Source organism: Pleurodeles waltl, chromosome 8 (genome assembly GCF_031143425.1).
Source record: "Pleurodeles waltl isolate 20211129_DDA chromosome 8, aPleWal1.hap1.20221129, whole genome shotgun sequence".
In the NCBI taxonomy this organism is placed as follows: Eukaryota; Metazoa; Chordata; class Amphibia; order Caudata; family Salamandridae; genus Pleurodeles; species Pleurodeles waltl.
Genome location: NC_090447.1, coordinates 1,530,023,277 through 1,530,050,280, shown reverse-complemented (window position 1 = coordinate 1,530,050,280; position 27,004 = coordinate 1,530,023,277). Strand labels below are relative to the sequence as shown.

At 48.7% G+C, this 27,004-nt stretch overlaps 1 protein-coding gene across 1 annotated transcript in view; it reads right to left on the bottom strand.

Moving 5' to 3' along the window:
* HSF2BP (heat shock transcription factor 2 binding protein) overlaps positions 1-27,004 on the bottom strand; it is a 173,486-nt gene that overhangs the window by 80,461 nt on the left and 66,021 nt on the right. The window contains exons 5-6 of the mRNA XM_069203238.1: positions 22,785-22,926; positions 3,408-3,525 (exon numbers count right to left, since the gene is read on the bottom strand). Coding sequence (XP_069059339.1) covers positions 3,408-3,525; positions 22,785-22,926 — 260 coding nt within the window. The remainder of the gene's footprint in view (positions 1-3,407; positions 3,526-22,784; positions 22,927-27,004) is intronic.

Genomic DNA, 27,004 nt, shown 5'->3' with positions numbered 1-27,004 from the left:
TGGTTGCACAGTGGTACTCTGTAGAGCACGTCCTTCCTTAGTCAAAGAGAACTTGGAACTGAAACCGTAAGTGGGTCCCAGTTTTATACAGTAGAAGCAAACAGGGGATGTGGGTCAAATGTCAACACTTTCAGAACTGGTTTGAGTTGGTTCTCCTATCAAGTGTCCTCTTCAGACTGCTCTACAGGCTCAGCCTTTATGAAGAGTGATGCTCCGCACACTGGGGTGGTCTCCAACCTCAAGCATCCACAAGAGAAGCACTAAAAGGTGTGAGCTTTCTGCATAATGAAGACTGACACGTGGAAAGAAAATGTTTGCCTCACCTAAGAGGTCTAGTTGCTGTGAGCAACAGAGACTAAAGTCCCACCTTCACCTCCACCATCCAGAACACTGCTACAGGAACAATAATCGGCAGCTCCTCTTGCCAAAAGGCCTAACACAATTTCTAAAGGAATATTGTCATCTCTTTCCCAGCTTCACTAAATCTTCTGCCTCCAGCTTCAGAAATGTCAGAAAAACATTTAAAATATGTGGGAAAACAACCTCACGTCCATCTTGTGCAAAAGACCAACCATCCAAAATGAATTGCACAGACTATCATTACTCTGGTTCACTCATATACACCATGCATGTACCAGGTAGGCTACACACAGAAACATGCACAACATACACTTGGGATGTTAGTACTACGATCCAGTGCACAGGAGAACTTTACATGAGTGGGCCAGTAGGCCTCCACGCCAGTTAACACAGATAATATGGTCTGGTCACAATTATAGATTCACAAACCACAGAACCACTGCTCTATGTGCTGAACCGGCCAATAGTCCACTGTCAGTACAGTGAGGATATGCCTTAGTGCATCCATCCAGGTCACAGAAAAGACCCATGGCCTTACTTACGCCAAGGGACAGACCTAGGCCTCTGCACACACACTATATCAGAGTGAGGCTAGGGCCAAAATCAAAAACCACAATACCATATACACATGGTATGGCACTCGGGACAGGGGAACACATCTGCATATCACGTACGGCATGGACCTATTACCAAAAGCCCCACCTCAATCTCAACATTGTATCCTACCACCTGTTCACTAGATCACCCTAAGTCATGAACCTAAAATACCTGCTTCTTTGACTTACAGGTAAGGCCTAGGTAAAGTAGTTCAGACAAACTTCAAATGACATGAATTTCTGGGTGATATGGCAAAGATGGTGCCTGCAGAACATGTGAAAAATTGCGTCCAGAGTGTATGAAGGAGTGATAATTTGTGTGATGATAAGCCCTTCAGGGGTGGGTGTGCCCTCTAAGAAAGCTTTGTTTTTTTATGAAAATGAAAACACAAAAAATGGACACTTCACCTCAATGTACCAAATGTAATTTCTGACATTAATCACAGTCAGACCCTTCCTTAATAACCATGTCTGAACAGGGGATGCCATGCTATCATGCTTTTTTATTGCACAATTAAATTTTGCACTGTCCAATCACTGTATGTTCAGTCATTCCAACACTTTCAATAGCCATGCTTTAAGGGAAATTATATTTGTTTATGTTTAGCCTTCCTTGTCTGACACACTTCAACATAGCTGCTTCCATTTCAACCACTGCTGGGTTCTCATCCAGCCAGTGCTTAGATATAGTGACTCTGACGATTACTATAAAGCAAATATTGTCCCTTGATAATCCTCAGTATATCCTTCTGTTTCTAATGTAATACCTGCCCCTGGTAAAGTAAACTGACTGCCTGACAAGTGCTTAAAATCTCTATAAACTAGATCCAATCACCCTTCCGAAGCTGAATACTCTGCAAACAGATGCACCACCACTCCCCTCTCAATCTTGCAATGGGGGCACCAAGCGTCACTTCTGCATTCCCACGTATATATTGTATGGCGATCTAACATCAATATCTGAATAGTCCATACAAATGTTCACCAAGTATCTCTAGTAGTAATATATTCACCCAATATTAAGGAGTAGCTATTAGCCTGTTCCAAGATATCAAACCCAGTAAAAAACCTATAGAAGAATAGGGCGCCTACATCACATCTCTCATTCTTTCTAATAAAAAGTGGATATATTATACATCTTGATCCATTTCTTTAAGAGGAAAGAGAAATTACTGAATCTGTATATATTTATAAAATGCTTACCCTTGAGTCAGTAAATTAATGTAAAAACACTAAGGGGGTGATTCTCACCCCGGCGGTCTTCGACCGCCGGGGCGAGGGTCGGCGGGAGCACCGCCGATAGGCCGGCGGTGCCCCGCAGGGCATTCTGACCGCGGCGCTTTGGCCGCGGTCAGAAAGGGTAAACCGGCGGTCTCCCGCCGGTTTACCACTGCCCTTAGAATCCCCCATGGCGGCGCAGCTTGCTGCGCCGCCATGGGGGATTCTGACACCCCCTACCGCCATCCTGTTCCTGGCGGTTCGCCCGCCAAGAACAGGATGGCGGTAGGGGGTGCCGCGGGGCCCCTGGGGGCCCCTGCCGTGCCCATGCCAATGGCATGGGCACGGCAGGGGCCCCGTAAGAGGGCCCCGCAAAGTATTTCAGTGTCTGCCTTGCAGACACTGAAATACGCGACGGGTGCCACTGCACCCGTCGCACCTTCCCACTCGGCCGGCTCGATTACGAGCCGGCATCCTCGTGGGAAGGGAGTTTTTCCCTGGGCTGGCGGGCGGTCTTTTGGAGACCGCCCGCCAGCCCAGGGAAAAAATCATAATACCCTCCGCGGTCTTCTGACCGCAGAGCGGTATTATGGGGGCGGAATTCCGGCGGGCGGCCTCCGCCGCCCGCCGGAATCAGAATCACCCCCTAAATGATGTAAATGACCCACCAGAGTGAAACTTGTCTTCAACCAACATGAGGGAGTGAAAGCTCCCTTAGAAGAATAGATTTAAAAGCAATGGTTTATTTACCAGGCCAGCCTTTCCCTATGTGCAGGCTGCAGTCCACAGACGAATTTTCAAAAGCTATAGCTTACACACAATTGTCGCCTGTTAAATATGTGTAACAGCAAACTGTAGTCTGGTCACTATGGTCAGAGCAAACAGACTTCTGTCAGCTACCATATAGCTAATGCAGCAGACAAGTCTGTTAAACAGGTCCCTCATCTGTAAACATTGTAAACCAATTACCGCCCATCCTCCTATATAACAGCAGACTATAGTCCATTTACTACATGCACCAGTCTGCAGCTTGTAGGTGAAAACAGAGGAGATGGCAGCAAGGAACTTGAAACACGTTTTAAAATAGGCTTTGCCATACAGGGACGGACAGGCTATATGTAGTCCCCAAACTAACCTCCGAAGCCATGTGTGGCTCTGTCTTCAAGGTAGTAGTGAGATAAAAAAAGAAAACAAACATTTAAGAACATTGATAAGAATCACTATAGCACATACACTTTGAGTCTGGAGCAGAGACCTGCCTTCAGCTCTGCCAAGAGCTGCATCAAGGTGTCCAGCAGTACAGAGCTTGAGGTGACCAGGAACTCACGGCCAATGGCTACAGCAGCCACATCTGCAAGGAAGAGAAGGGAAGTGTGAGCATGAGGAAGCGGAAACAACAGGTAAAACTAGAATATAATCTGAACATTTTGGACATGGTATACCCTTCAGTTCCTGGGATGTGGCAATAGGAAGGCTGAAGCAGTTTGCATGAGCGGCTACAGGCTTCCATGCATAATGTTCACCCTTCAAGGTCAGAAAACCAGACGACCAAGGAGCACCCATGCCACCTTCAGTCTATAAAATCATTCATCACATAGAAGCTATACTGACATACTCTTAGGACACTAGGGTACAACTCAATGTTGGTGGTTGTCGGAAATTTTCAAACCTAACGGAGTCCATGGTTTTTCGGTAGCAAATGAAGAACAATCTTCCCACGACATCTGAACCTTTCCGGGGGGCGGCATCAGGGAAATCATTTAAAATGATTATTCATTCACCCTAACTTTCAGTTCTTGGAACCCCTAATGAGAGCTAAGTACAAGTCAAGATGATGCTTGTTTAGGAAGCAGGATGATGTGGCAGAGAAGAGGCTATGATGTCCTTCAGCGAGGCATACAAGAAGAAAGCCCTTTAATAGTGGGATCAGGTCTAAGGCACCAGTCCTATGACCTCTGGCACACGCCACAGAATGGCATAGGACTCACACTAAGCATGTTGTGGTGATGTCAAAAGGTCAGAAATGGGATAACAGATCAGGCATTATGTGGCTGGCATGACTGCCGAGAAGTATCTGGAGGATAGAGGACCCTGCTCTGTCTATCTCACACATGAAAGTCCCCGATGGCCTTGCACGAGCAGTAGCTCACTCTTCTGTTTGCATAGATGACAAAGGTGAGATTAGACCCAGATTACTCTGTCCTCAGTCTGGGCTCACTTTTCCTTCTCCGGTGGGGCATTCCTCTACCTGGTTTCCTTCTGGTAACTGGAAACATACAGTGTTCATGAGAGCGGTGGGAAACTGATCCTCAATCGTGAGACACATCCCTTTCCACAACCCTTGTTCCATAAGACATTGCAACATGTGTCATAGAGACTCACTTGAGGATGGAATATTTTATATAAGAAAAATGATGTTGCACACAGATAACATAATCCTATCGTTTTCATTATATTTTTATTTTAAATTTCAGCTCTGTATTTCCAACATAGCAAGCACCATCTCTCATACTTCATGGATCATTTTCTGGCCTAATTTTTACTTTGTGGCACAAAATTTGCATATTACACTTATTGCCTCTTCCAATTTTATTGTCTAAATATTACCAAGTGTAGTCATTTGTGGTACTGCACACTTGAATCTGTGCCACTGACCTGGCTTTTTAGCAACTTATATTTTACCTGGCTGAACTGAAATGTTCACTTTCATGTGCAGAAAGTGCCAAGTGCGAGTCCAAAACAAGAGGATGAAGACTCAGCTGGGGACATGGAACCTCTTCCTGGCTTAGTTATCAGATTCTTCTTACCGAGCACCCTCAAAGAGCAACTAGGTTGGGCATTGTTATGTACGCTACAACTACTTACCATCGGCCTTTGTCCATTTAGTCAGAGTTGCCGTGCCACAGGTGTGTGCAATTTGTTTAAAGACCTCTCAGCGACTGTCGCCTGGTAGAATGAGCGTGCAAGCCCTCTGGGGGTTGCTTTTTAGCCAATGCATAGCACAATTTAATGCAGAGAACAATACATCTGGAGATGGTTCTCTTCTGCACTGCCCGGCCTTTCTTCACACCCACATAACCAATAAAGTGTTGAACATCCACCAGGGACTCTTTGGTACGATCAAGGTAGGTCGCCAATGTTCTTTTTGGGTCCAGGCCGTGGAGTCTCTCCTCTTCCTTAGAAGGATGTGGGGGTGCATAAAAAGTAGGGAACCTACAATCTGCAGCTACAGCGACGACTCTGCACTGCAACATTGTTTTTCTGGCTCCTTCCACCAACTGCAACATTTTCCCGGCTCTGCATCCTCTGAGGATGTGGGGGTGCATAAAAAGCAGGGGAGGTGATGGCTTGGCCTACATGAAAAGGCATAACCACCTTAGAGAGGAAACAAGCCCTAGTGCGAAGCAACACTTTGTCAGGATAGATGGAAAGATAGGGTGGCTGAGATGATAATTGATGCAGCTCACTCGCCCTACTGGCTGAGGTCATGGCCACTAGGAAGGCTATTTTTAGAGCCAGAAGCCTGATAGGACAATTGTGGAGCTGCTTAAAAGGAGCACATATGAGGAAAGTAACTGCTTTTTGCCATGGTTACCCCCATTTTGTGCCTGTTGTCAGTACGTTTTGACTGTGTGCACTGGGATCCTGCTAGCCAGGACCCCAGTGACTGTACGCTCTCCCTTTAAACTTGGTTGCTTGGTCCACAAACACCCCACATTTGGCAAACTGGTGCCCCCTTACAAGTCCCTAGTACATGGTACCCAGGTACCAAGGACATTGGGGCATCAGGGGTTCCCCATGGGCTGCCTTATTTATTATGCCTCCCATGGGAGCCCATGTAAAACGTGTCTGCAGGCCTGCCATTACACCCTGCGTGAAAAGGTACATGCACCCTTTCACTTCAGGTCACTGCATCAGGTCACTGTAAGACACCCCTATGGTAGGCCCTCCTAGCCCAGAGGGCAGGATGCAGGTACCTGTGTGAGGGCACCCCTGCATAAGCAGAGGTGCCCCCACAAAACTCCAGCCCCATTTTCCTGGACTTCGTGAGTGGGGATGCCATTTTACACGTATACTGGACATAGGTCACTACCTATGTCCAGCTACATAATGATAACTCCGAACCTGGGCATGTTTGGTATAAAAAATGTCGGAATCATACCCCAATAAGGTTGCCAGTATTGGTTGTATGATTCCAAGCACTCCTGGGGCTCCTTAGAGAACCCCCAGTATTGCTCCTACCAGCTTTCTGGGGTTTTCCAGGTAGCCCACACTGCTGCCACCCCTCAGACGGGTTTCTGGCCTCGTACTACTTGAACAGCTCAAGCCCAGGAAGGCAGAACAAAGGATTTCCCTTGGGAGAGGGAGGCAGCACCCTCTACCTTTGGAAATAGGTGTTACATGGCTTGGGAGGGGTAGCCCCCCCAAGCCATTGGTATGCTTTGAAGGGTATATTTGGTGCCTTCCATGCATAAACCAGTAAGCACCAGTTCAGGGACCTCAAGTCCATGCTCTGGCGTGAATCTGACCATTGGAAAGAGGAGTAACCACTACCCTGACCATCACCACCCCAGGGGTGGTGCCCAGAGCTCCTCCAGATGGCCACTTGATTCTGCCATCTTCAGTCCCAGGTGGGCAGAGGCCTCTGGGAGCATCTGAGTGGCTAGGTCAGGCAGGTGACATCACAGCCCCCTCCTGATAGGTGGTAACCTTGCTAGGTGACCAATCCCCCTTCCAGGGCTATATAGGGTCTCCCTCTTGCGTGGGTCCTCAGATTCGATGTGCAAGACTCCAGCAGAAATCCTCTGTAACATTTACTTCAACTTCTAGCCACTGCAACCGCAACTGGCCTCTACAGGAACCTACAATCTGCTGCTACAGCGATGACTCTCCTCTGCAACATTGTTTCACCGGCTCTTTCCAGAAACTGCAATATTTTCCCAGCTGTGCATCCTCTGAGGGTGGCAAGTCTTCAGCTTGCACTGAGAAGCAAGAAGGAATCTCCCTTGAAGTGAAGAAGCCACTCCCCTGCATCTGCAAGCACCAACTGCAACGACGACCGACTGCGTGGATCGCCTTTCTTCCTGAGCCGCGTGGATCCTGCATCATGGGTGGTGGTCTGGAGTGGTCCCCTTGGTCCTCTCCTCCAGCTGTCCAACTTGGGAGACGGTAGGTCCTTGCCTCTCCACGCAGGACAGCATCCCCGTGCACCGCGTCTCTTGCAGCTACCAAGGTTTGTTGGGATCTCCTCCTAGGGATCTTCAGGCTCCGTGAAGCGCCAGTCCCCAGCACTCTTCACTGTGACGCACAGCACTCTGCTTGTCTCTCCTGCGACGTGGGACCTCTTCCAAGGTGTGCTTCGTCGGCCTCACTGAGACTCCTTTGCTTGCTGCCTGCTGGTCATCTGGGGGAGCTGCCTCCTCTTCTTCTGACTCTTCTGGTCGCTGAGGGTCACCCAGGACTCCCCTCCATGGGTTGAGACCCCTGCACCTTGCTTGTCCCTGGTAGCTCCACTTTTCTTCTTTTGTAACATTTGCTTTTGCCAAGGCTTGTTGTTGGTGTTCCCACATCACAGACTGACTGCAATTCTTCATTCAGTGTGGGACGTCGACTGCATCACTCAGAGACTCTTCAGCTGCTCCAGGGCTGCATTACTGACTGTCTTGTTTTCACCCTCAACCAGATCCTTCATCCACAGATGGGTGGGTAGAGGCTCCAACATGAACTGGACTTGGTCCCCTTCCTTTTCAGGTGTGCCTCTTCTAGGATCCACCTTTGGTTTCTTGCAGTCTTGCCGGGGGCTTGCAATATACTTCTCTGAAGTCCTTCTAGTGGGTTTGTGGAGAACCAATTACTTACCTCTTTTCTCTTTGTCGCAGGGGGCACTCTTGTACTTACCTTGTGGGTTTCCTAGTTCCTCCGGCTCCTCTCTACCAATTCCACTTTCTTGGGTGGGGGACTGACTTTCGCATTCCACTTTCTTAGTATATGGTTTGGTCCCTCCCATGCCTTCAGTATAGTCTACTGCTTCCACAGTTTTCTATTGAATCCCATGCTAGTTCCTGACTGCTACTGTACACATATTAGTGTGTTTTACTTGCCTCTAGATGGGATATTGCCTATATAGTATTTTTATATTTGTGCCACTAAAGTTAAGTACCTTTATTTTTGTAACAGTATGTGATTCTTTCATGTGTGTAAGTGCTGTGTGACCATAGTGGTATTGCGTAAGCTTTGCATGACTCCTGGATAAGTCATGGCTGCTCATCCACAGCTAACTCCAGAGAGCCTGGCTTCCTAGACACTGACTATACCTCACTAATAGGGGATACCTGGGCCTGGTATAAGATGATAATAACATAGGTACTCACCACACACCACGCCAGCTTCCTACAGGCATTGTGAATGGGGAGGGAAGAAACATGTGGGTAAGGCCCATAAGGAACAGGTTAACAATAGACTTAAACAAAAAGGGTTGATAAGGAAATCTACAAAATCTGGAGATAGCAGATTGATAACCTTTGAGGGTGCCTAAAGTAGAGCCCTGCTGGGCCAAAAAAAGTATGAACAAGAGGAACTCGGAAAGAGGGGCAGAGAAGGGGCCAACAGATTTGTCTATACACCATGCCATGAATTTGTTCAAATGACAAGCATATACCGTTTTGGTGGAGGGACAACTGGCTGCCAAGATAATGTTAAAGATTTCAGGCGGAAGGACAAAAGCTGTCAACTACCGCTGCTCAATCTCCAAGCGAGAAGGAGAAGTTTGGACAGGTTCAGGTGGAGAATCCTCTCCTGCTGCTGCGACAGGAGATCCTCCCAAAGGGGCAGTCTGATAAGCGTATCAATGGCCAAGATCAATTGTGCAGGGTACCAGATCCTTTGTGCCCAGTCTGGAGTCACTAGGATTACTTGGCTCTGGTCGTTCTTGATCTTCTTAAGAACTCTGGGCGGAAAGGCATACAGGAAGCCTGAGTTCCACTCGAGATGAAAAGCTCTGCTGAGTGATTGCCACTTTGGAACCTCCAACGTTCAATACTGCCAACATCACACGGAGGCGAACAGATCTAACCAAGGCTCTCCCAACTACTGAAAGAGACCTTGAGACACCTCCGGATGGAGACGGCATTAGTGCTCGACCAAAAATTGACGGCTGAGTTTGTTCGCTCGGACGTTCAGAGAGCCCACCAGGTGTTGAACCACTAGGGAAATGCCCTGATGTTCCACCTATGTCCAGAGGCGCAAAGACTTTTGACAAAAGGACTCCTGACCCCATCCCACACTGCTTGTTGTAGTACCACTTGACAGTGGTGTTGTCCGTGAACAACTGCACTACTTTTCCTTTGAGAGAGGGAAGAAATGCTTTCAATGCGAGCCTGATCACCCGGAGCTCCAAAAGGTTGATATGGAGTCCAAACTCCACCTGAGATCAGATGCCTCTGATCTCCACCCCAACCCAGGAGTGACACATCTGTCACTACTGTTAGATCTGGTTGAGGAAAGGAGAGAGGGATCTGCCTCTGACCCAATCCCGGTTTGTTAGCCATCACTGCAGATCTTGCGCAGTTGCCTCAGACATCTGGATCTTGTTGGAAAGATTCCCCTGATGCAGCACCCACTGGAACTTCAGGTCTCACTGCAAAGCCCGCCTATGCCATCTGGCATGGTTCATCAGCAGGAGGTCATAAGACCCAGCAGCCTCAGAGTTGTTCTCAACTGAATCCAGGATAGAGGCTGAAACATTGGAATCATAGCCTGAATATCCTGGGCTCACAGCTCATGGGGGTAAGTCTGAAACTGCACTGTAAGAGGGAGTCAGGTGTTACTTTGGCACATTGACACATTCCAGCGTAAGCAGGAGTTCTGCCGTAGTCTGGAGGTGGGACACAACAGCCTGTAGCAAGCCCACCTTCAACAGTCAGTCGTCAAAATAGGGGAATACTGAGACTCCTAATCTGCACAGATGAGCTGCGGCCACCACCATCACCTTGGTGAACATCCCGAGGGGCGCTGGTAAGGCCAAAGGGGAGCACGGTACACTGAAAGTGCTCTTGGTCTACCATGAACTGCAAGTAATGCCTGTGGGCAGGCAGGACGGGGATATGGAAATACACGTCCTGCAAGTCCAACGCTACCATCCGGTCTCCTGGGTCCAGGGCAGATAAAACCTGAGCCAGAGTGAACTTCTCCTTTTTTGAGGTAGAGACTGAGGGACCAAAGGTCTAGGATAGGGCAAAGGCGCTTGTCTTTTTTGAGCACCAGAAAGTAGAAGGAATAACAACCACGACTTACTTCTGGCACAGAGAACTTCTCTATGGCTTCCTTGAGCAAGAGAGCCATAACCTCCTTGCAGAGACGTGCCAAGTGATCCTCCATCATTCGGTCGTAATAAGGTGGCATGGCTGGACAGGTAGTCTTGAAGGGGAGGGATTGGCCTCTTTTGACTATCTGCAAAACCCACCTGTCTGAAGTGATGGCTTGCCACTGGCACAGGTGATGATGAATTCTGCTGCCAACTAGTCCTAGGTGGGGAGGGGTCAGAATAGGAAGGTCTGGAGGCTGCTGCAGGAGAGAAGAACTGGCCAAACTGCTGGCTCCCTGATCCATGGGCACATTGGATCCCGCGTCCCCGGCCACGCAGAGGTTGGACAGCATGGGTGGCACGTTGACTGGAGGGAAATAGACGAGGCGGGTCACCCCTTCCATAGCCACGAAAGGGGTGAAAAGCAGACTGAGGGGGACGAGAGGCAGCAGCGAGGCCCAAGGACCTGGCCGTAGCACAAGAATCTTTGAAGTGCTTGAGCTCCAAGTCTGCTTTCTCTCTGAAGAGATGGGTTCCATCAAAGGGCATGTCCATAAGGGGGGATTGGAAATCTCCCGAAAAGCCAGACGTCATCAATTAGGTGTGGCACCGCAGGGCCACTGTCAAAGCAACCGATCTGTCCAGTGAGTCGGTCATGTTGAGTCCATATCGAGTCATGAACTTTGCTGCATCCCTCCCATTCGCAAACGCCTGGGAGAGTACAGTCCTCCTCTGGGACTGTGGCATCACTTGTGCAACTATATCCCACAGCGTGTGGGAATAACGGCCCAAAAGTTATGCAGTGTTTACAGACCGCAATGCCAGGCTGGTGGGAGAAAACATCTTCTTCCCAAGTTGTCCAACCTCTTAGATTCCCTGTCCGAGAGTGCTGATGGGAACGCACCTTGGGACCTTGTGGCTTGGATAACCAAGCTCTCAGGGGTGGGATGCTGCGATAGGAATGCTGGGTCTGATGGTGAAGGGCCATTGTGGCCGGCAATTGTCCTGTTCACAGGAGTCCCTGTGCTGGGTTTGGACAAGGTACCCAGCAGGACATCAATGAGGGTTGCATTAAAGGGCAAAAGGGGCTGAGAGGATGATTCCCCAGGTTGAAGCACCTCTGCCAGGAGGACAGCCCTGATGGCCACAGATGGCAAATGGAGGCCCAAAAGCTCTCCCGCTCTTCTCACCACCATGGAGTAGGATGCTTCCTTCTCAGTAGCCACAGTAGGCGGAGAAAGCATGCCAGTGTCAGGGGAAGTGTCCAGACCACTAGCTTCAGCCAGGTCCATACACCAGTCCATAGGCTCTTGGTATTCTAAAGGGTCAAGCGACCCCTCCCATTCCTCAAAATACCTCAACCCATAGGAATAAGGGTCAGGATCCACCAAAGGGGGAAACCCAGTACAGAGACTGGAGTCAGCGTTGCACGATTCCAATCCGGCTCCTTGTTGGCAATGAGGATGGAGCCAGTGCCACCCATGGACATGGGCAGCAGCGGGAGTGTTGACGTTGGAACCGGCATCGGGAGAAGTCAGGTGCATCTGCCTGATCCTCCATGGTGTCAGATATGCATGATGTAGAAACAGAACTGTATCAGGTGGAACCGTGTCACTTGCCAACCCGACTGCAGACAGTGAGAACACACCGTACCCGGAATATCAACATGCAGGGATCCAGACCAAGCATTTCACATTCACAAGAGTTCGTAGTGAACTATTCACATCTTCTTCTTAATGTCACTATACCTACAGCATCAGATCCTCTGTCTATTGGCTTTCATTGATTTAGATGATGCTGGTTGCTTCACAGACAACAAAAATGCAAAGTCAAATTGCTTTCCTACTCGAAGCAGAGCTTATCAAGGAAACTGGTGGCATCCTCCTCACCTCTAGAAAAGTGTGCCCGGAAACAGAACCCTGAGCAAGGGCAAATGAAAGCGGGAGTTGTAAAAATAGTTCACTTGACCTCACTGATTCTTCCAATTTTCCCCCTGTGTCAGTCACTACTTTGCTTCAATGTCACAATCCTTAAATTAACTGGCAGTGTCCAAAAGTGAGTCTTACCCACGATTATAAAAACACTGCTTATTAGGAGAACAAATTATCACAACTATACCTCAACACTTATTTGTTATGCTATGCATGGAACAGAAATATCATGGTTCTTAACTGAAATGTATAAAGATTTGCACAATGTATTTGCAGAAAAGAAGGCAAAAGTTTACCTCCTCATATGGAGTACGATTATTCAATCAACAATCAAACAATAAAATACCTCTTGGAAGAATCAGCCCATCAACTTAAGTAGGGAGAAAGTTTAAAAAATATATATCAGGGAAAATCGTAACAGGGACTTCATTTCACTCTCCTGATCACATGATAGGCCACGCCTTGAGTGTACTTGCAGGAGTCGAACACCATAACTGGTAAAAGACCTTACGCTCTACCATCAATCTGTGTGTTGTATTCAATCACATGGTCAAATAATTCACACAATAAATCTCTGAGGTGCTTATAGTTTGGTCAGAATAAAATCAGAAGACCAAATGAAAAAGGCCTTAACACTCGTGGTGTCAATCTGATTACTTAATTATGTAATTTAGGCCCTCATTACAACCCTGGCAGTTGGTGATAAAGTGGCGGTAATACTACCAACAGGCTGGCGGTAAATATCACCAAATTATGACCATGGTGGAAAGAGCTCAGACGGACAGACACTTTAACACACCGACCGCCAGGGCGGAATCAACAGGCACCACGGCGGTAACCGCCTACAGCCAGGCGGAAGCCAATGTTCCGCCCACTGTACTATGACAGTCCAATCCGCCACCTTTTCTGGGGCAGTACCAACAACATTGAAAGCCTGATGGAAACAGAGCTCAGAATTCAAAGGACTCGTCTGTGGAGACTCAGGGAAGAACCACGCCACCATGGAGCCCGAGCTGCACATATTTCCAATGTTGCTTTACATTGTGCTCCACCACAAACACCAACGACGGCGAAGACAACCACAGTGACCACAGCTGCCTAGCACACAGGAGAGGGAGGGAGGAAAAGAAGAGTGACACACACACACGCACATGCAACACCCCAAACACCATACACACAAGCAGATGCAGTTACATAACATATTTACCCCATACCCCTCAGGAATAATGCAAGGGCAACTCAAATAGATAAAAGTGAGTGTAATAAGATATAGTAGCAATACGTGCATCAAAAAGTATATACATATTTACAAATGAAGGGATACTGCCCAGTCCTCAATGTTCGTGGGCCACAGGGCCACAATCAAAAGTCCAAGGCCCCCCTTGACTCCTGCAACAACACGGAGAGAACACTGCAGGGGCATCAGTCAGAAAAAAGGCAGGCACCTCAGGGGGACGGGGAACAGGGGGCACCTCAGCCGGCAGATGGAACAACACCTCTGGCTCTGGAGGGGGAAACATGCCCTGTGCTTGGTGCTGGGGAGTGCATGGCCACAGTCTCTCAAGTGGATGGCTTCTCCACTGGTTCTGGAGGGTGCATCATGCCCAGTGATATTCACCCTGGGGAAGATGGGGTGAGTGGATGGCTTCTCCACTGGTTCTGGAGGGGGCATTGTGCCCAGTGAGCTTTATCCTGGGTAGAATGGAGTGAGTGGATGGCTTCTCCACTGGTTCTGGAGGAGGCATTGTGCCCTGTGATGCAGATCTTGGGGAGTGCAAGGTCACAGTCTCTCACCTGGGTGTCATACCCACAGGATTTGCAGGGGGAAGGCCTGACAACGGCCCATGGAGGCAGGACTACACAATGTCCGTCCGCGGTGACGGCTGTTCAGTGGTGGTGCTGCTGGTGCTGCTGGTGGTAGTTGTGGGGGGAGGCCCCAGCCCATTCCCCTGCAGCCTCAGACGGCTGCCCACTGGTGCTGCTGCTGGTGGCGGTGATGGTGGTGGTGCTGCTGGCGGAGTTGGTGGTGGTGGTGGTTGGGTGAAGCTCCTGCCCATCCCCTGCAGCCTCGGATGGCTGTACCACCATGGTTGGTGGTGTGGGCCCGACAGAGTCCCAGCACCATACCCCTTGTCCTTACTGCCTGCTGGTGCAGGCCCCTTGCCCTTCTTGCCAGCAGCTGGGGATGCCTCCTTGCTCCTTTTGGCAGCAGCTGGGGGTGGCTCCTTGCCCTTCCTGGCAGCAGCTGGGGCATGCACCCTTTATGTCTGGCTGCCTAGTGCCCGGGATCCTTTCCCACCAACTGGGCCCGTGGACTGGGTGGCTGAGGTGCTTTCCTGGGTTTTTACCACCCTGGCCTGACATGAAGGACGGGGGGAGGAGGGAGAAGGAAAAGGTCAACGGTGGAGAGGAAAAGTTTCTTAGAGACATTGGGACGGGAAGAGGGAGAAGGTTTGGGAGAGGAAGAAGAGGAAGTGGTTGTAGGAGCTGTCTGTCAGTCGTGCTTGGGTGCAGGTGCATGGGCTGGATGCTGTTGTAAGGTGGATGGCTGTTGGGTGCCTGAGTGCTTGCGTTTGTTTACTTTGGGAGGAGGAGGCACAGACACAGTGGGAGAGGACACAGGGGACCTGTGCATGGCTGTTGTGGTGGTGACTGCCAGTGAGGTGTGTGTTCTGATAGGTGTCCTGGTGATGGAGGTAGTGGATGAGGATGTAGTGCATGCAGGTGTGAGTGTAGACGCAACTGGGAGGGAGGTGGAGGACGAGGAGAAGGGGGCCACAGTGGAGGCAGTGGATGTTGGTATGTCTGCATCTGGATGGTGTTTGTGTGAGTGCCTGTGGGAATAAGTGCGGTGCTTGTGTTTGCATGTGCCACTCTTGTGTGTTGTCCTGTGTGCATGCTCGTGTGCCTGTGTGCTTGGGATAGGTTGGGGTTGAGGGGAATGGGATTGGGTAGATGAAGTTGGAGGGTGGATACAGGGACAATGGCTGCCATCAGTCAGGAGGCCAGAGCCTGGATTGATCTCTGTTGGGCCGCCAAGCCAGTGTGAATGCCCTTCAGAAATGCATTGGACTGTTGCAAATGGGCTGCCAGCCCCTGGATGGCATTGACAATGGTTGACTGCCCAAAAGAGATGAATCGCAGGAGGTCAATAGCCTCCTCACTCAGGGAAGCAGGGCTAACTGGGACAGGGCCTGAGGTGCCTGGGGCGAAATAGATGCCCACCCTCCTGGGTGAGTGGCCACAGGAAACTCGCTGAGGGGCTGCTGGGAGGGCAGTGCTGGTACGGGGGTTGCAGCTGTCCCTGTAGCTGGTGTGGGCAGAGAGGTGTCCGCCACCACCAGGGAGCTTCCATCAGAGGAGGTATCCGTGTCCGAACTGTCCCCTCCAGTCTCCACCTTGGTGCTCCACTCGCCTTCTGTCCCACAGGTGCCCTCATCGTCTGTAGACTCTGCCTCCCGGGTCCTGTGGGATTCCGCTCCCTCCGTCGCCAGTGCCTCTGCCCCTCCGCCGGATGATGCGAATGCACATAAGGACAGGGTGTCAAAACAAGAAAAGGGGGGGGAGAGACAAAGGATACACTTGGTGAATGGTGGTACCAACACCACTGTTGGCGTACACAACACACTCACACACAGGGAACAGTCCTACGCACTAGGCAATGCACTACCAGTTAAAATGCTAGTCACCAGGGCATGGGAAGGGACATATACCGCCAACTGCAGCATACCTAGGACCCACACACCCCTGCCCAGTAGTTGATGCTTACTAGCTAGGTTGGAGGAATTTCACATCGGAACCCTGCCCAACATGGGACCTACTCTGCAATGTCAGGCCTGGCCTAGGGGCACCCACAGGCACACATCCCCCACCCGGATACCACCCCACCAGGTGTATGCAGTAATGAAGGGCACTGTACTCACCCCCTTGTTGCTGCTGTGATGCCCCCAAGCGCCCATCCAGCTCTGGATAGGCCACCGCCAGTATACGGGCCATCAGGGGGGTCAGGGCTCGATGGGCACCCCTTCCTCGTTGGGAGGCCATCCCCAGCTGGGCCTCCACCGTCTTCTGTGCACAGCGTCTCAGGTCCTCCCACCGTTTCTGACAGAGGGTGCTCCGCCTGCCGTAGACCCCCAGGATCCGCACGTCCTTGGCGATAGCATGCCATATATCCTTCTTTTGATGGGCGCTGACCTGCAGAGGAAATATACACAGGGAAAGGTATTAGTCAGACCGTCCTGCCTGTTACACTCATGGCCCACATACCCCTTCCAATCCCCATTTGCACAGACATGGCCCAGCATACATGCAGCACGCTGCCCAGGGCCCATCCACCAACCCCCCCCCCCCACGAGGCCTTCACAAACACCACCTCCGTGCATTCATCCCCCATGCATTGTACTCACAGTGTACTCAACTGTTGTTCTGGAGGCCCATACAGCAGTCGGTACTGGGGTAGGACCCCATCCACTAGTCTCTCCAACTCCGCAGAGGTGAAGGCTGGGGCCCTTTCCCCAGTCACACGAGCCATGGTCAGTTCCAGACACAGGTCACAGCAGCACATGCAGTGTAGGTCCTCTCCTGTTAAAGGTCAGGTAGCAAGTGAGTGAACAGATAGAAAATGGCGGTGACGTCCGCGGCAGTGCATACCATCACCGCAGGCGTACATCACCATTGGCCACTGTACCCCACAGGGCCTAATGATAACCAATGAGGAGTTACTCGGCGGTTCCCAACCGCCTCCTGCAACAGCATACAACGTCAGCGGAATTACCTCACATCCACCTGTCCCTCCACACAGGACAGGCGGACGTCATTTCGGGGGGGGGGGGGGGGGGGGGGTCAGCCCATGGATCCTAACTGCATCACAGTTCACAATTTTACATTCTGGACATATGCCACCAATAAATTGTAAAAGTCACAATATGCATTGAACTTTAGTGGTTGCAATGTACAGATTATGACCAGCTGCTCACTCTTTTGCCAGATAGATTGCAACTGCTGCGGATGAATAGGAGATGGAGACATCCCCTGTGTACAGACCCCTGGTGGACTTGGCAACAATGGAAGACAGGCACATTATCCTCACCTATATACTTGACAGGGCCACAATCACAGAGCTGTGAACCCAATTGGACCTGATATCTGCTATCTGTCACCCCACTGGGATCCTCCCTCTTGTGCAAGTGCTATCAGTACTCAATTTCTTGGCAACAGGTTCTTTCCAAGTGATAGTGGGCTTGGCAGCAGGAATGTCACAGCCAATGTTCTCAATAGTGCTGGCCAGAGTGTTGTCTGCCCTGATAAAACACATGTGCAGCTACATTGTTTTCCCCCAGGTGGAGGATTTGGCCACAGTAAAGGCTGACTTCTATGCAATGGGACATATCCCCACCATCATTGGAGCAATTGTTGAAGCAACTGATGGTACACATATTGCATTTGTCCCTCCCCCCCACCGGCAAAATGAACAGGTCTTCAGAAATCGAAAAAGTTTCCACTCGATGAATGTGCAGATGGTGTGTTTGACAGACCAGTACATCTCCCATGTCAATGCTAAGTATCCAGGCTTGGTGAATTATGCTTTTATCCTGAGGAATAGCAGCATCCCAAATGTGATGGGCCAACTGCACAGGGTGTGGCTAATAGGTGAGCCCTGGTTCCCATCCAGTGGATGTTGGTGTATGGGTATGGTGTGGGCCATAAGGGTTAGTGTGCGGCTAACAGTTGTCCCTCGATATTTGCATGTGACTCAGGTTACCCAAACCTATCATGGCTACTGACCCCTGGGAGGAATGCCAGGACAAGGGCAGAGGAACATTACAATGAGGCACATGGGCAAACAAGAAGAATTACAGAGAGGACCTTTGGCCTCCTGAAGGCCAGTTTTCATTGCCTCCATCTAACAGGTGGATCCCTGCGCTACTCACCCAAGAAGGTCTGCCAGATCATCGTGGCATGCTGTATGTTGCACAACCTTGCCTTGAGACGCCATGTGCCTTTTCTGCAGGAGGAGGCTGGAGATGGCCGAGTGGCAGCAGTGGACCATGTGGACAGTGAAGATGAGGAGGCAGAGGATGAGGATGAGGACAGCAGAACTGCAGTGATTTGTCAATACTTCCAATGACACACAGGTAAGACAGTGTTATTTCACATTTCATTGACAATTTCATATTTGACATTGTCACTGGCAAGCTGTGAATTCCTACTTCTATTCCCACTCACTGTACCCTTTGGCATCTCTTTTTGCAGATATTGGTGCCCCACTATTGCTCCTGGTCTGTTCACTGCAGCCAACTACAGGTCTTTCCTATGTACACATTACTGTACAGTTGAATTGCAATGTTTAAACCTTGTTAAACAAATACATACTTAAATCATTTGACAAACTCTATCCTTGTGTTTTTTCAAAGTGTGTTTATTGTAGTGCTCTGATGAAAACGGGGAAGTACAATGGGCTGGGGTGGTAATGGAGGGTTAGAGTCCTGTTCATTTGTAGCCAGGTGCATTGTCCAAGGGGGCAATGGCAGTTCAAGGTGGACAGGGTGACAGAGTGGGATATAAGGGTGACAGTCAGGAGAGTCTTATTTCCTGGCGGGGTCTTGGCAATAGTCTCTGACTTCTGCCTGGATCGCAGGGAATGTTTGTTGGGTGGTTCTCCTTCTGCAGGTGGAAGGGTGCTGGTGGCCTGTTGGTCCTGTGGCGGGGCCTCCTGTCCACTAGCGGCGGCGGAGGTGGAGGGCTGTTCAGTAGTCTGGCCAGTGGCAGGGGCCCGCTGGAGTGCCACTGCCTCCCTCATACTGTTGCCCATGTCTGCCAGCACGCCTGCAATGGAGATCAGGGTGGTGTTAATGGACTTCAAGTCCTCCCTGATCCCCACGTACTGTCCCTCCTGCAGCCGCATGTTCTCCTGCATCTTGTCCATGATCTGGCCCTGCGTATCCTAGAAATGTTAGTATGCTCCCAGGAAAGGGGTGAGTGCCTCCTGGAGAGTCGGTTCCCTGGGCCTGTCCTCCTTCTGGCGCACAGCAGTCCTCCCAGCTTCCCTGTTGTCCTGTGCCTCTGTCCCCTGAACTGTGTGCCTACTGCCACTGCCCCAGGTCCCTGATTGTCCTGGGTTTGTGGGGAGGCCTGAGGTCCCTGTAATGGTAGACACACTGCTGAATGACGTGTCCTGGGGACACAGGTATGGGCCCGCTCAATGGGTGCTGTGGTGGTGTTTCCTACGGGGGGCTCTGTGGTGGTGTGAGACTGTGCCTGGGTAACCGACTGTCCGGAGGTCCCGGATGGGCCAGGTTGGTCATCTAGATCCAGGCAACCAGAGCTGTTGTCATCACTGTGGGCCTCTTCTCTGGGGTGACTGGCAACTCTTCTCCGGTGACATTGGCTGGGATACCTGTGGGGATGTAAATGCAGTGTTATTGTTTCTGTGTGTAACATATTGTGCAAAGGGTGGGTTGCCCTCTACGGTTGTTACTGCCCTGGCAGCTTTGCCTTGTGTGAGTTGTTATTTGGTGGGCTAGCTGATTGTCTCTAGTGTGCATGCTTTAGTGATAGGTGTCAATGCAGGCCTGTGAGTGGTGTCCATGCACTGATGGTGCATGCAGGGCTTGGCATTGGGATGGGTGTGAGGGAGGTGGTGGACTGATGGGAGTGAGAGTGAGGGTGGGAGTATGGGATGACATGCAAGTAGGGGGGTAGTAGTAGTAGTATATAGTTGACTTACCAGAGGCCAGTCCTCCTCCTACTCCTGCGAGGCCCTCAGGATGCATGATTGCCAAGACTTGCTCCTCCCATGTTGTTAGTTGTGGAGGAGGAGGTGGGGGTCCACCGCCAGTCTTCTGTACAGCAAGTTGGTGTCTTGCTGCAATGGAACGTACCTTCCCCCGTAGGTCATTTCACCTCTTTCTGATGTCATCCCTTGTTCCTGGGTGCTGCCCCACGGCTTTGACCCTGTCCAAGATCCTCCGCCATAGCTCCATCTTCCTAGCAATGGATATCTGTTGCATCTGTGATCCAAATAGCTGTGACTCTACCCGGATGATTTCTTCCACCATGACCCTTAGCTCCTCCTCAGAGAATCTGGGGTGTCGTTGTGGTGCCATGGGTGCAGTGTGAGTGGTGTCGGTGAGGGTGTATAGGGTGAAGTGTTGGGGTGTGTGATGTAAGGTGTGTGGGTGGTATATAGGTGATAGTGGTGTGTGTCTCTGGTCTTTTCTGTGGTCTTGCTGTCTCTCTCTGGTGGCAATGCTTTGTAGTCATAAAGGGTTGTGGGTAATGTGGGTGTGTGGGTGTGGTGTGTGTATGGGTGTCAGGTGTGTGTAGTTTGAATTGTCCAATGTGAAGTTGTTTTGTTTCAGTGTGTGTATTTTGAGCGCGGAGGTATGTACCACCAATGGTTTACCACCACTGAAAGTCCGCCGTGGTGATTTTATGGGTCATAATGTTGTGGGCATTGTTCTGTTGGCGTAACAATGTGCGTTTTGCTACCGTCAGTTTATCACTGACCTTTGGTGTGGCGGATTTGTGTCTGTAGCTGAATAGTGACGGATTGGTGTATGTGTGTGTCATAATTTGGTAAGTGGATATCCGCCGCTACGGCGGTATGTTGGCAGCAGTCAGCATGGCGGTAAGTGGGATTTACCGCCATTGTTATAATGAGTGCCTTAGTGTCTGCAATGCACCAGCAGCATTTCACATTTTCTAGATGACATCTTATTTTTTTCTGTTTCGTTTGGGGAACAGAGGTAACATCTGAGAGAAGTGTTATAGCGCCTAACCATGCTTTGTTTTGATGCATTGGGGAAGTGTACTTCTGAAACCTTTTTTGTTGCCTTCTTAGGCTTTGCCATTCTGGTGCTATTCAAGTTAGATGCAGTTTTGGTTTTGTGTGAGGCTACATTTTTCTACTTCACCGCTTCCACATTTGGCATGCTCATAAACCGTTGAGCATCTATTTAAGTCAAAGAATAATTAGCTGCTTTTCTAAGTAAATTTAAAGCTAGTGATTGTAAAGATGTAGGGCTTAAGATGTGTGGATGTGCTGGGTATGATTTGGTTTAGCTTTTCCCTGAATTGTATCCTGACTAGTCATTGCTTAATAAAAATGCTCTGAAAATTAAACACCTCTGCTATGCCTACTACCTCTTGGTCTTGTTAGAGCAAACAGCAACTGCAAAACCTCTATTTATAAATAAACATGGGCAATTCTTGAAAGTTTTTGACAGATCACTACTAGGGGCCTGATTTAGATAATGGCAGACATGTTATTTCTTCACAATGGTGAGGGGTATCCTGTCTGCTGAAATCTAAATCCCAGAGGATATAATAGGATTTAGATTTCAGAGGATGGGATATCTGCACCGTTGTAACTGAGTAGCCTGTCCGCCAATATCTATACCAGGCCTGAAATGGCTAGTGCCCAGGCTCCCATACCTGCACTTTATAAGCTGTTCATCAGTTAAGTCTGCAGGCAGCTTCTCCCTGTTAAAGAGGAGGCCCAGCACGGTCTCTAGAAGCAGATCGCTCAGTAATGCCGTGTCACATCCACCCCGACAGTCATACTAATGAACGGGTTAGCAAAAGAAAGATGGCAAACTTGCTTTTGTTCAGAGTTCTCTGAAATTCAAACTTGTGATCTTTACGAACATTAGAGAATAAATATATGTGACACCCATTTATTTTGCTTCCATTTTGCAAGAAACAAGTCTATATTGGCCTATCAAAGGGACAGAAATAATTTCCCTGAACAGTTTTGCCTATTGCGCTAAGGAGCCTGGCATCCTTATACCAAAATGCTACTGCAGAAGAAGCTGAAATCTTGCTCTGGCCTGAGGTCATAGTAAACACAAAAGTCTAAGGGCCTGATTTAGAATTCAGTGGAGGGGTTACTCCATCACAAGATTTCTTGAGTCATCGTTGTGCATGGATCTCCGGTGCTAAATGAATTATCAATAAATGATGAAAATGTGATCAGTGAGTTCACTACTAACGACAAAGCATCCTTCGAAACACCCTGGACTCCCTGATAAAAGGTTGCTGCTATCTGTAAAAGGATGTCCGTTGTTTTATCTGCTTACCTCTTGCAACTCCCATCTCATTTATAAACTAATTGATAGAAGTTTTGCTGGTGACACAGCTGCCAAGTAATCACTCTCCGCCAAGCAATCACCAGTGCACACGTTGGAAGGTACATCCTATTTAGGATGGGACGTCTGAACCCATGTTCATCAACTTTTTCTCCTTAGCGAGTCGGGTGTGGCTGAGCTGGCAAATGCAGTGCCTCCGCCGCCCCAGTCATTCAGTATCTGGCCCATCAAACTCAACTAAAGCTGTTTATCGAACTATTCTGCCCAAAAAAAGACAGTGAACACTTACTGGTTACAACACCGGCCAGGCCCAGCACAAACTGCTGCTCATCTGAATCCAAGTCCTGCTGTTCTTTGACGACCTCACTCAGGGACTTCACAAAGCTCTCTATTGTCTGCCCAGCAAGGGTGAAAAATTTCACCGCTTTACTCTGCAAAGTGCAAAAGATAACACTATGACTGGTATGCCACCATTTACATGCAAAGGATTATTAGGAAAATAAAATAATAGCTAACAAAGAGGAATGCAATGCAAAACCATAGTTCATGAAGTGGAACTGGAGCTGATGAGCAATCAGATGCATTAGAAGGTTCTTTAGGTTCTAGAGGTCACTAGACTATAACAGATGTGATAACCGTCGCACGTGTTTGACCAGTGAAACGAGGCGGCACTTTCATGCCCTCACAACCAGAGATCAGGCAATGTTCAATACCCAGACAGCAGGTTCAAAGCTACAGACTGCAGCACTCTGTTTTATCGAGTCATACGCTTTTGTAAAGAATGATACAGTACTGGCTATGCTCCTATTCACATAATACATCACATACAGAGAACTCGGTTGCTTCCCCAAAGTGCATGCCCTATCCTTCAATCCTGGAGAAGATGCAAGATCCCCAGCCTGAGAAATAAAACCTGATCCTTTAGGTCTAGATGGTATACACTCTCCAGGTCCTGAGATCCAGGTTGATTCTCCAAGGCCGGGATCCTAAGTTCTCAAGACTGGGGGAGCAGGTTCCTTTCTCCAGAACTACAGTACATACTTTATTCACCAGGAGCAGAGATCACTCTGACCCACAGAGAAACCTCACATCTCGTTTCCCAAGCAGCACCCTTAATTGCCCAGGCTAGAAGAGCATTCTCCAATCCAGAATAACACGCCTGATTGTTGATAGCAAGAGACTATGCAGGCTCATTAATCCATGCCTAAAATGAATGGTTGGTTCTTCAGCCTTAGAGACTGAGGTGAGACTCATCTTAAGCTGAAACGTTTTGTTCCTCTGCCTTTGGGGCAGTTCAACCTCTATCCAATCTCTGTATGTGTCCCACTGTGTAATGGAGCGAGGACAAAGAAAGTTGCAGGACACCAACATGCGCCTAACACTGAGGTCACCAGAGGTGAGGAAATGAAGAGGCTTGCACAAACTCAAACGCCTGCGATGGAATAGATCTCATTTTTCTCTATTTGCATGCAAGTGGCACCCGGTGTTAGACTACATTGCTACACTGCTCGCAACCACATGGATCTCCCCTGAAAGAGGAGTGAGACGACCATGGTGAGATGGTGTATGGCAAGTCTTTCCAATGAAGGTGATTAGAAAGTCAGGGGCCTATCTCTGCCAAAGTTGTGCCTTAAAGCACAGCTGGTGATGTGAATGGCAGCTGATGGCGAGCAGCTGTGTGGGAGTTTAACTGATCGAATCAGTCCTCACCCTTGAATTTTTCTAAGTTTTTTTCAGGTCCCCCAACCCCTGCATTTTTAAGATTCAAAGCTACTGTGTCCTAAATAAGACCACAATGCGCTGTAGACTCTCTAACCCTGAAACATAATTTTCCAGTCTTGAAACATACATGTGATTCTCCACCTTCCAAGATCATGTTCGATTTTCCTGTGTGCATGTTAGATAACCCAAGGACAGAGCACATGTGTGATTTTCCAGCCACGGTGTACACACCTGCTCCCCTATACTTGAATGCCACACTTGATTCTGCACCAAAGAGATCACAGAAGATTCTCCAACTTCAGAGTATACCTTCAATTCCCCATCCCCAGAATGCATGCTCCATCCTCAGACTCTGGATCACACCCTTAATTCCTCATGTATGAATTGAAGACTCAGCAAAACAGAATGTAAAGCATACCCTGTCACTGGCTTCCCGTTTAAAGTACCCTTTACATTATATAGTCCTAAAACGTTTACTGTTGCTGCTTGAACAGACACGTCATCTTTTCTCTCTCTCAAAGGAACTTTCATTTGATAGCAGGAGTTTCAGCTTAACAAAAGTGTTATGGGATTTAGAGGATATTATTCTGCTTTAATGTAAGTGACTGTAAAGCCAGTAAAGGTATTTTTGGAATTCTACATTGGGATGAGCTCTGTGTTTAGGCAGGAAACCCTGTAGTGCCTGTGACACAGTCTCTATATGAGAATACCTAAGATTCAAAGTGACATCTTCATTCTGTCCGCAACCAACGGATGGCAACTCACAGGGAACCCATGTCTTCAACTTGTCTTATATTTTGAATGTAGTTTCTTTTCAATCCATCTTTCAACATTCTCGGTTCCAGTGCAATACTGGGCACCAGAAAGAAATTGCTTGTTCCCTCAGTGATGCACAGGACCCTGTTTTTTCACCCAGTGAATGCACTGAAAAGGCACAGAGAGCATGTGAAGGGGAAACCTTCTGTGGGCTGCAGAGGAACACACCAGCACACGCTGACAGACACACTGCTTTGGTGTTTCAGTGCAAAACACGGTTCTTGAGGCAGCAAGGGGTGCATTTTCGAATAGGAGACATTTGGCAATATATGCCATAAGATAGAAAAGACTTTTGTGCGAAAAGTTTACAAGTCATTTTAGGTATACCCAAGGAAGCCCATACAAGTCTGTTACTGAACTCTTATTCTGGACTGACGGTTTCAAAGCGACAACAGTGCATTTTAAAATGAAGTTCATACTGTAATAGGCAGAAACAATTCCCTGAGGGTGACCTGAGTGCTATTCTGTATAGCCTGTTGTTTCTAATAGCAAAAATATGGGATAAAAATGTAATGACTGCATTATGGAGAGGGCAGCTTTCACGCCTCAGTGAGATAGATATAGAGGGCCATATTCTCATCGGATGGAGTAAATAAGATGAAAATTCACCACCGACCACCTCCTGCACTCAAATGCTGAATGTCCCAATGTCTTTGCTTAATTAAATCTGCTTACGAAGTTTCTCATCACATAACTTCAAAACAATCCGCGTCTATTTAATCTGTTATTTTTATTCGAATTTAAAAAGAAAAGTGTGTACAGCTGTGATAACTGTCTTGGCCAGTTATATTTCTATTCAATCCACAAAATGTTTCCATTGATAATAACAGAGTTGGTCAGTTCTCTTTCATCTATCGGAGTTCTTTCCACTATGTCCCAACGCATTTTGCGCAAAAAGCGCTTCATCCAGGATCACTTTCTCTAGGGACATTTACAAGGCACTAGTAAGTCTCAAGTAGCCGGTCCTCATGCTCCAACCTCATCCATCACCCACTAGTGAATGTTACGGAGACCGGTTTTAAATCACAGCCACATTATCTGCTGCTGTCTCTCAGTAGCATTTATAGACTATGGTGCTGAACCCACCGTCTGCAATCTCAAATAACTGCTTTGGTGCATTCTGGCTGCATCAGTCCTGTGCACGGTGGCTCTACGTGCCCCACACTGGTCAGTGTCTGTGACACTTGATCAACATGTCCTCATATGGAGCAGATTGGTAGGTTATCGCCTGAAGCATGTCTCGAACCATCGTGCCCTGCTCAGATCCTGACAATATGCCCTGTGTTTCCTGAATTTTGGAGCTTAAGCCCTCCGCCAGAGTATTATGGTGGAGCCAACAAGCAGACATGGAAGAAAATTCTGAAATACAGCGAGGTGAGAGATGATAATCAGAAATCTGGCCAAGCAGCTTGTACAAGGGGTCCTTGCGCTGATACTGAAACTGTGACTGAACACCTCAGAGAACAGAGGGCATTAATTCCACAACAGAGTGAGTGACAACAAACAGCAACTATGCACACTTTGTGAAAGATTATAATTCTTGTGGATATAGTGTAATGCATGGAACCCTGCGTTTAACAGGAGTCGAACTGCACAGTTAGTTTTACAACAGGTGGGCGACATATTATTTGTGTTTTTCTAGGCTGCTCCTATTCATAGATGCACAGCAAGTTCTAACTGAACCAGAGTTTAATGCAGCAGTGATAAGGTACCACGGTTCAGTTCTGTGATTTTTCAGAACCTGAAAGAAGGAGCACCTATCCCACACACACAGACAGACTCCTACAGAAGGATGGTGGTTAGTAAGGGTGTATTTGGCCACTAGTAAACTGCCAGCTGCAAAGCAGGCAGCACTCCTAGGGTGTACCTCATGAGCTGATGGGCCAGAAAGTCTGGAGCCAAACCGTGCAGTGCCTTAGAAATTAAGCAGCAGTGTATCAAGTTTAAAATCTGCTGCTTAACTTCTAAGGC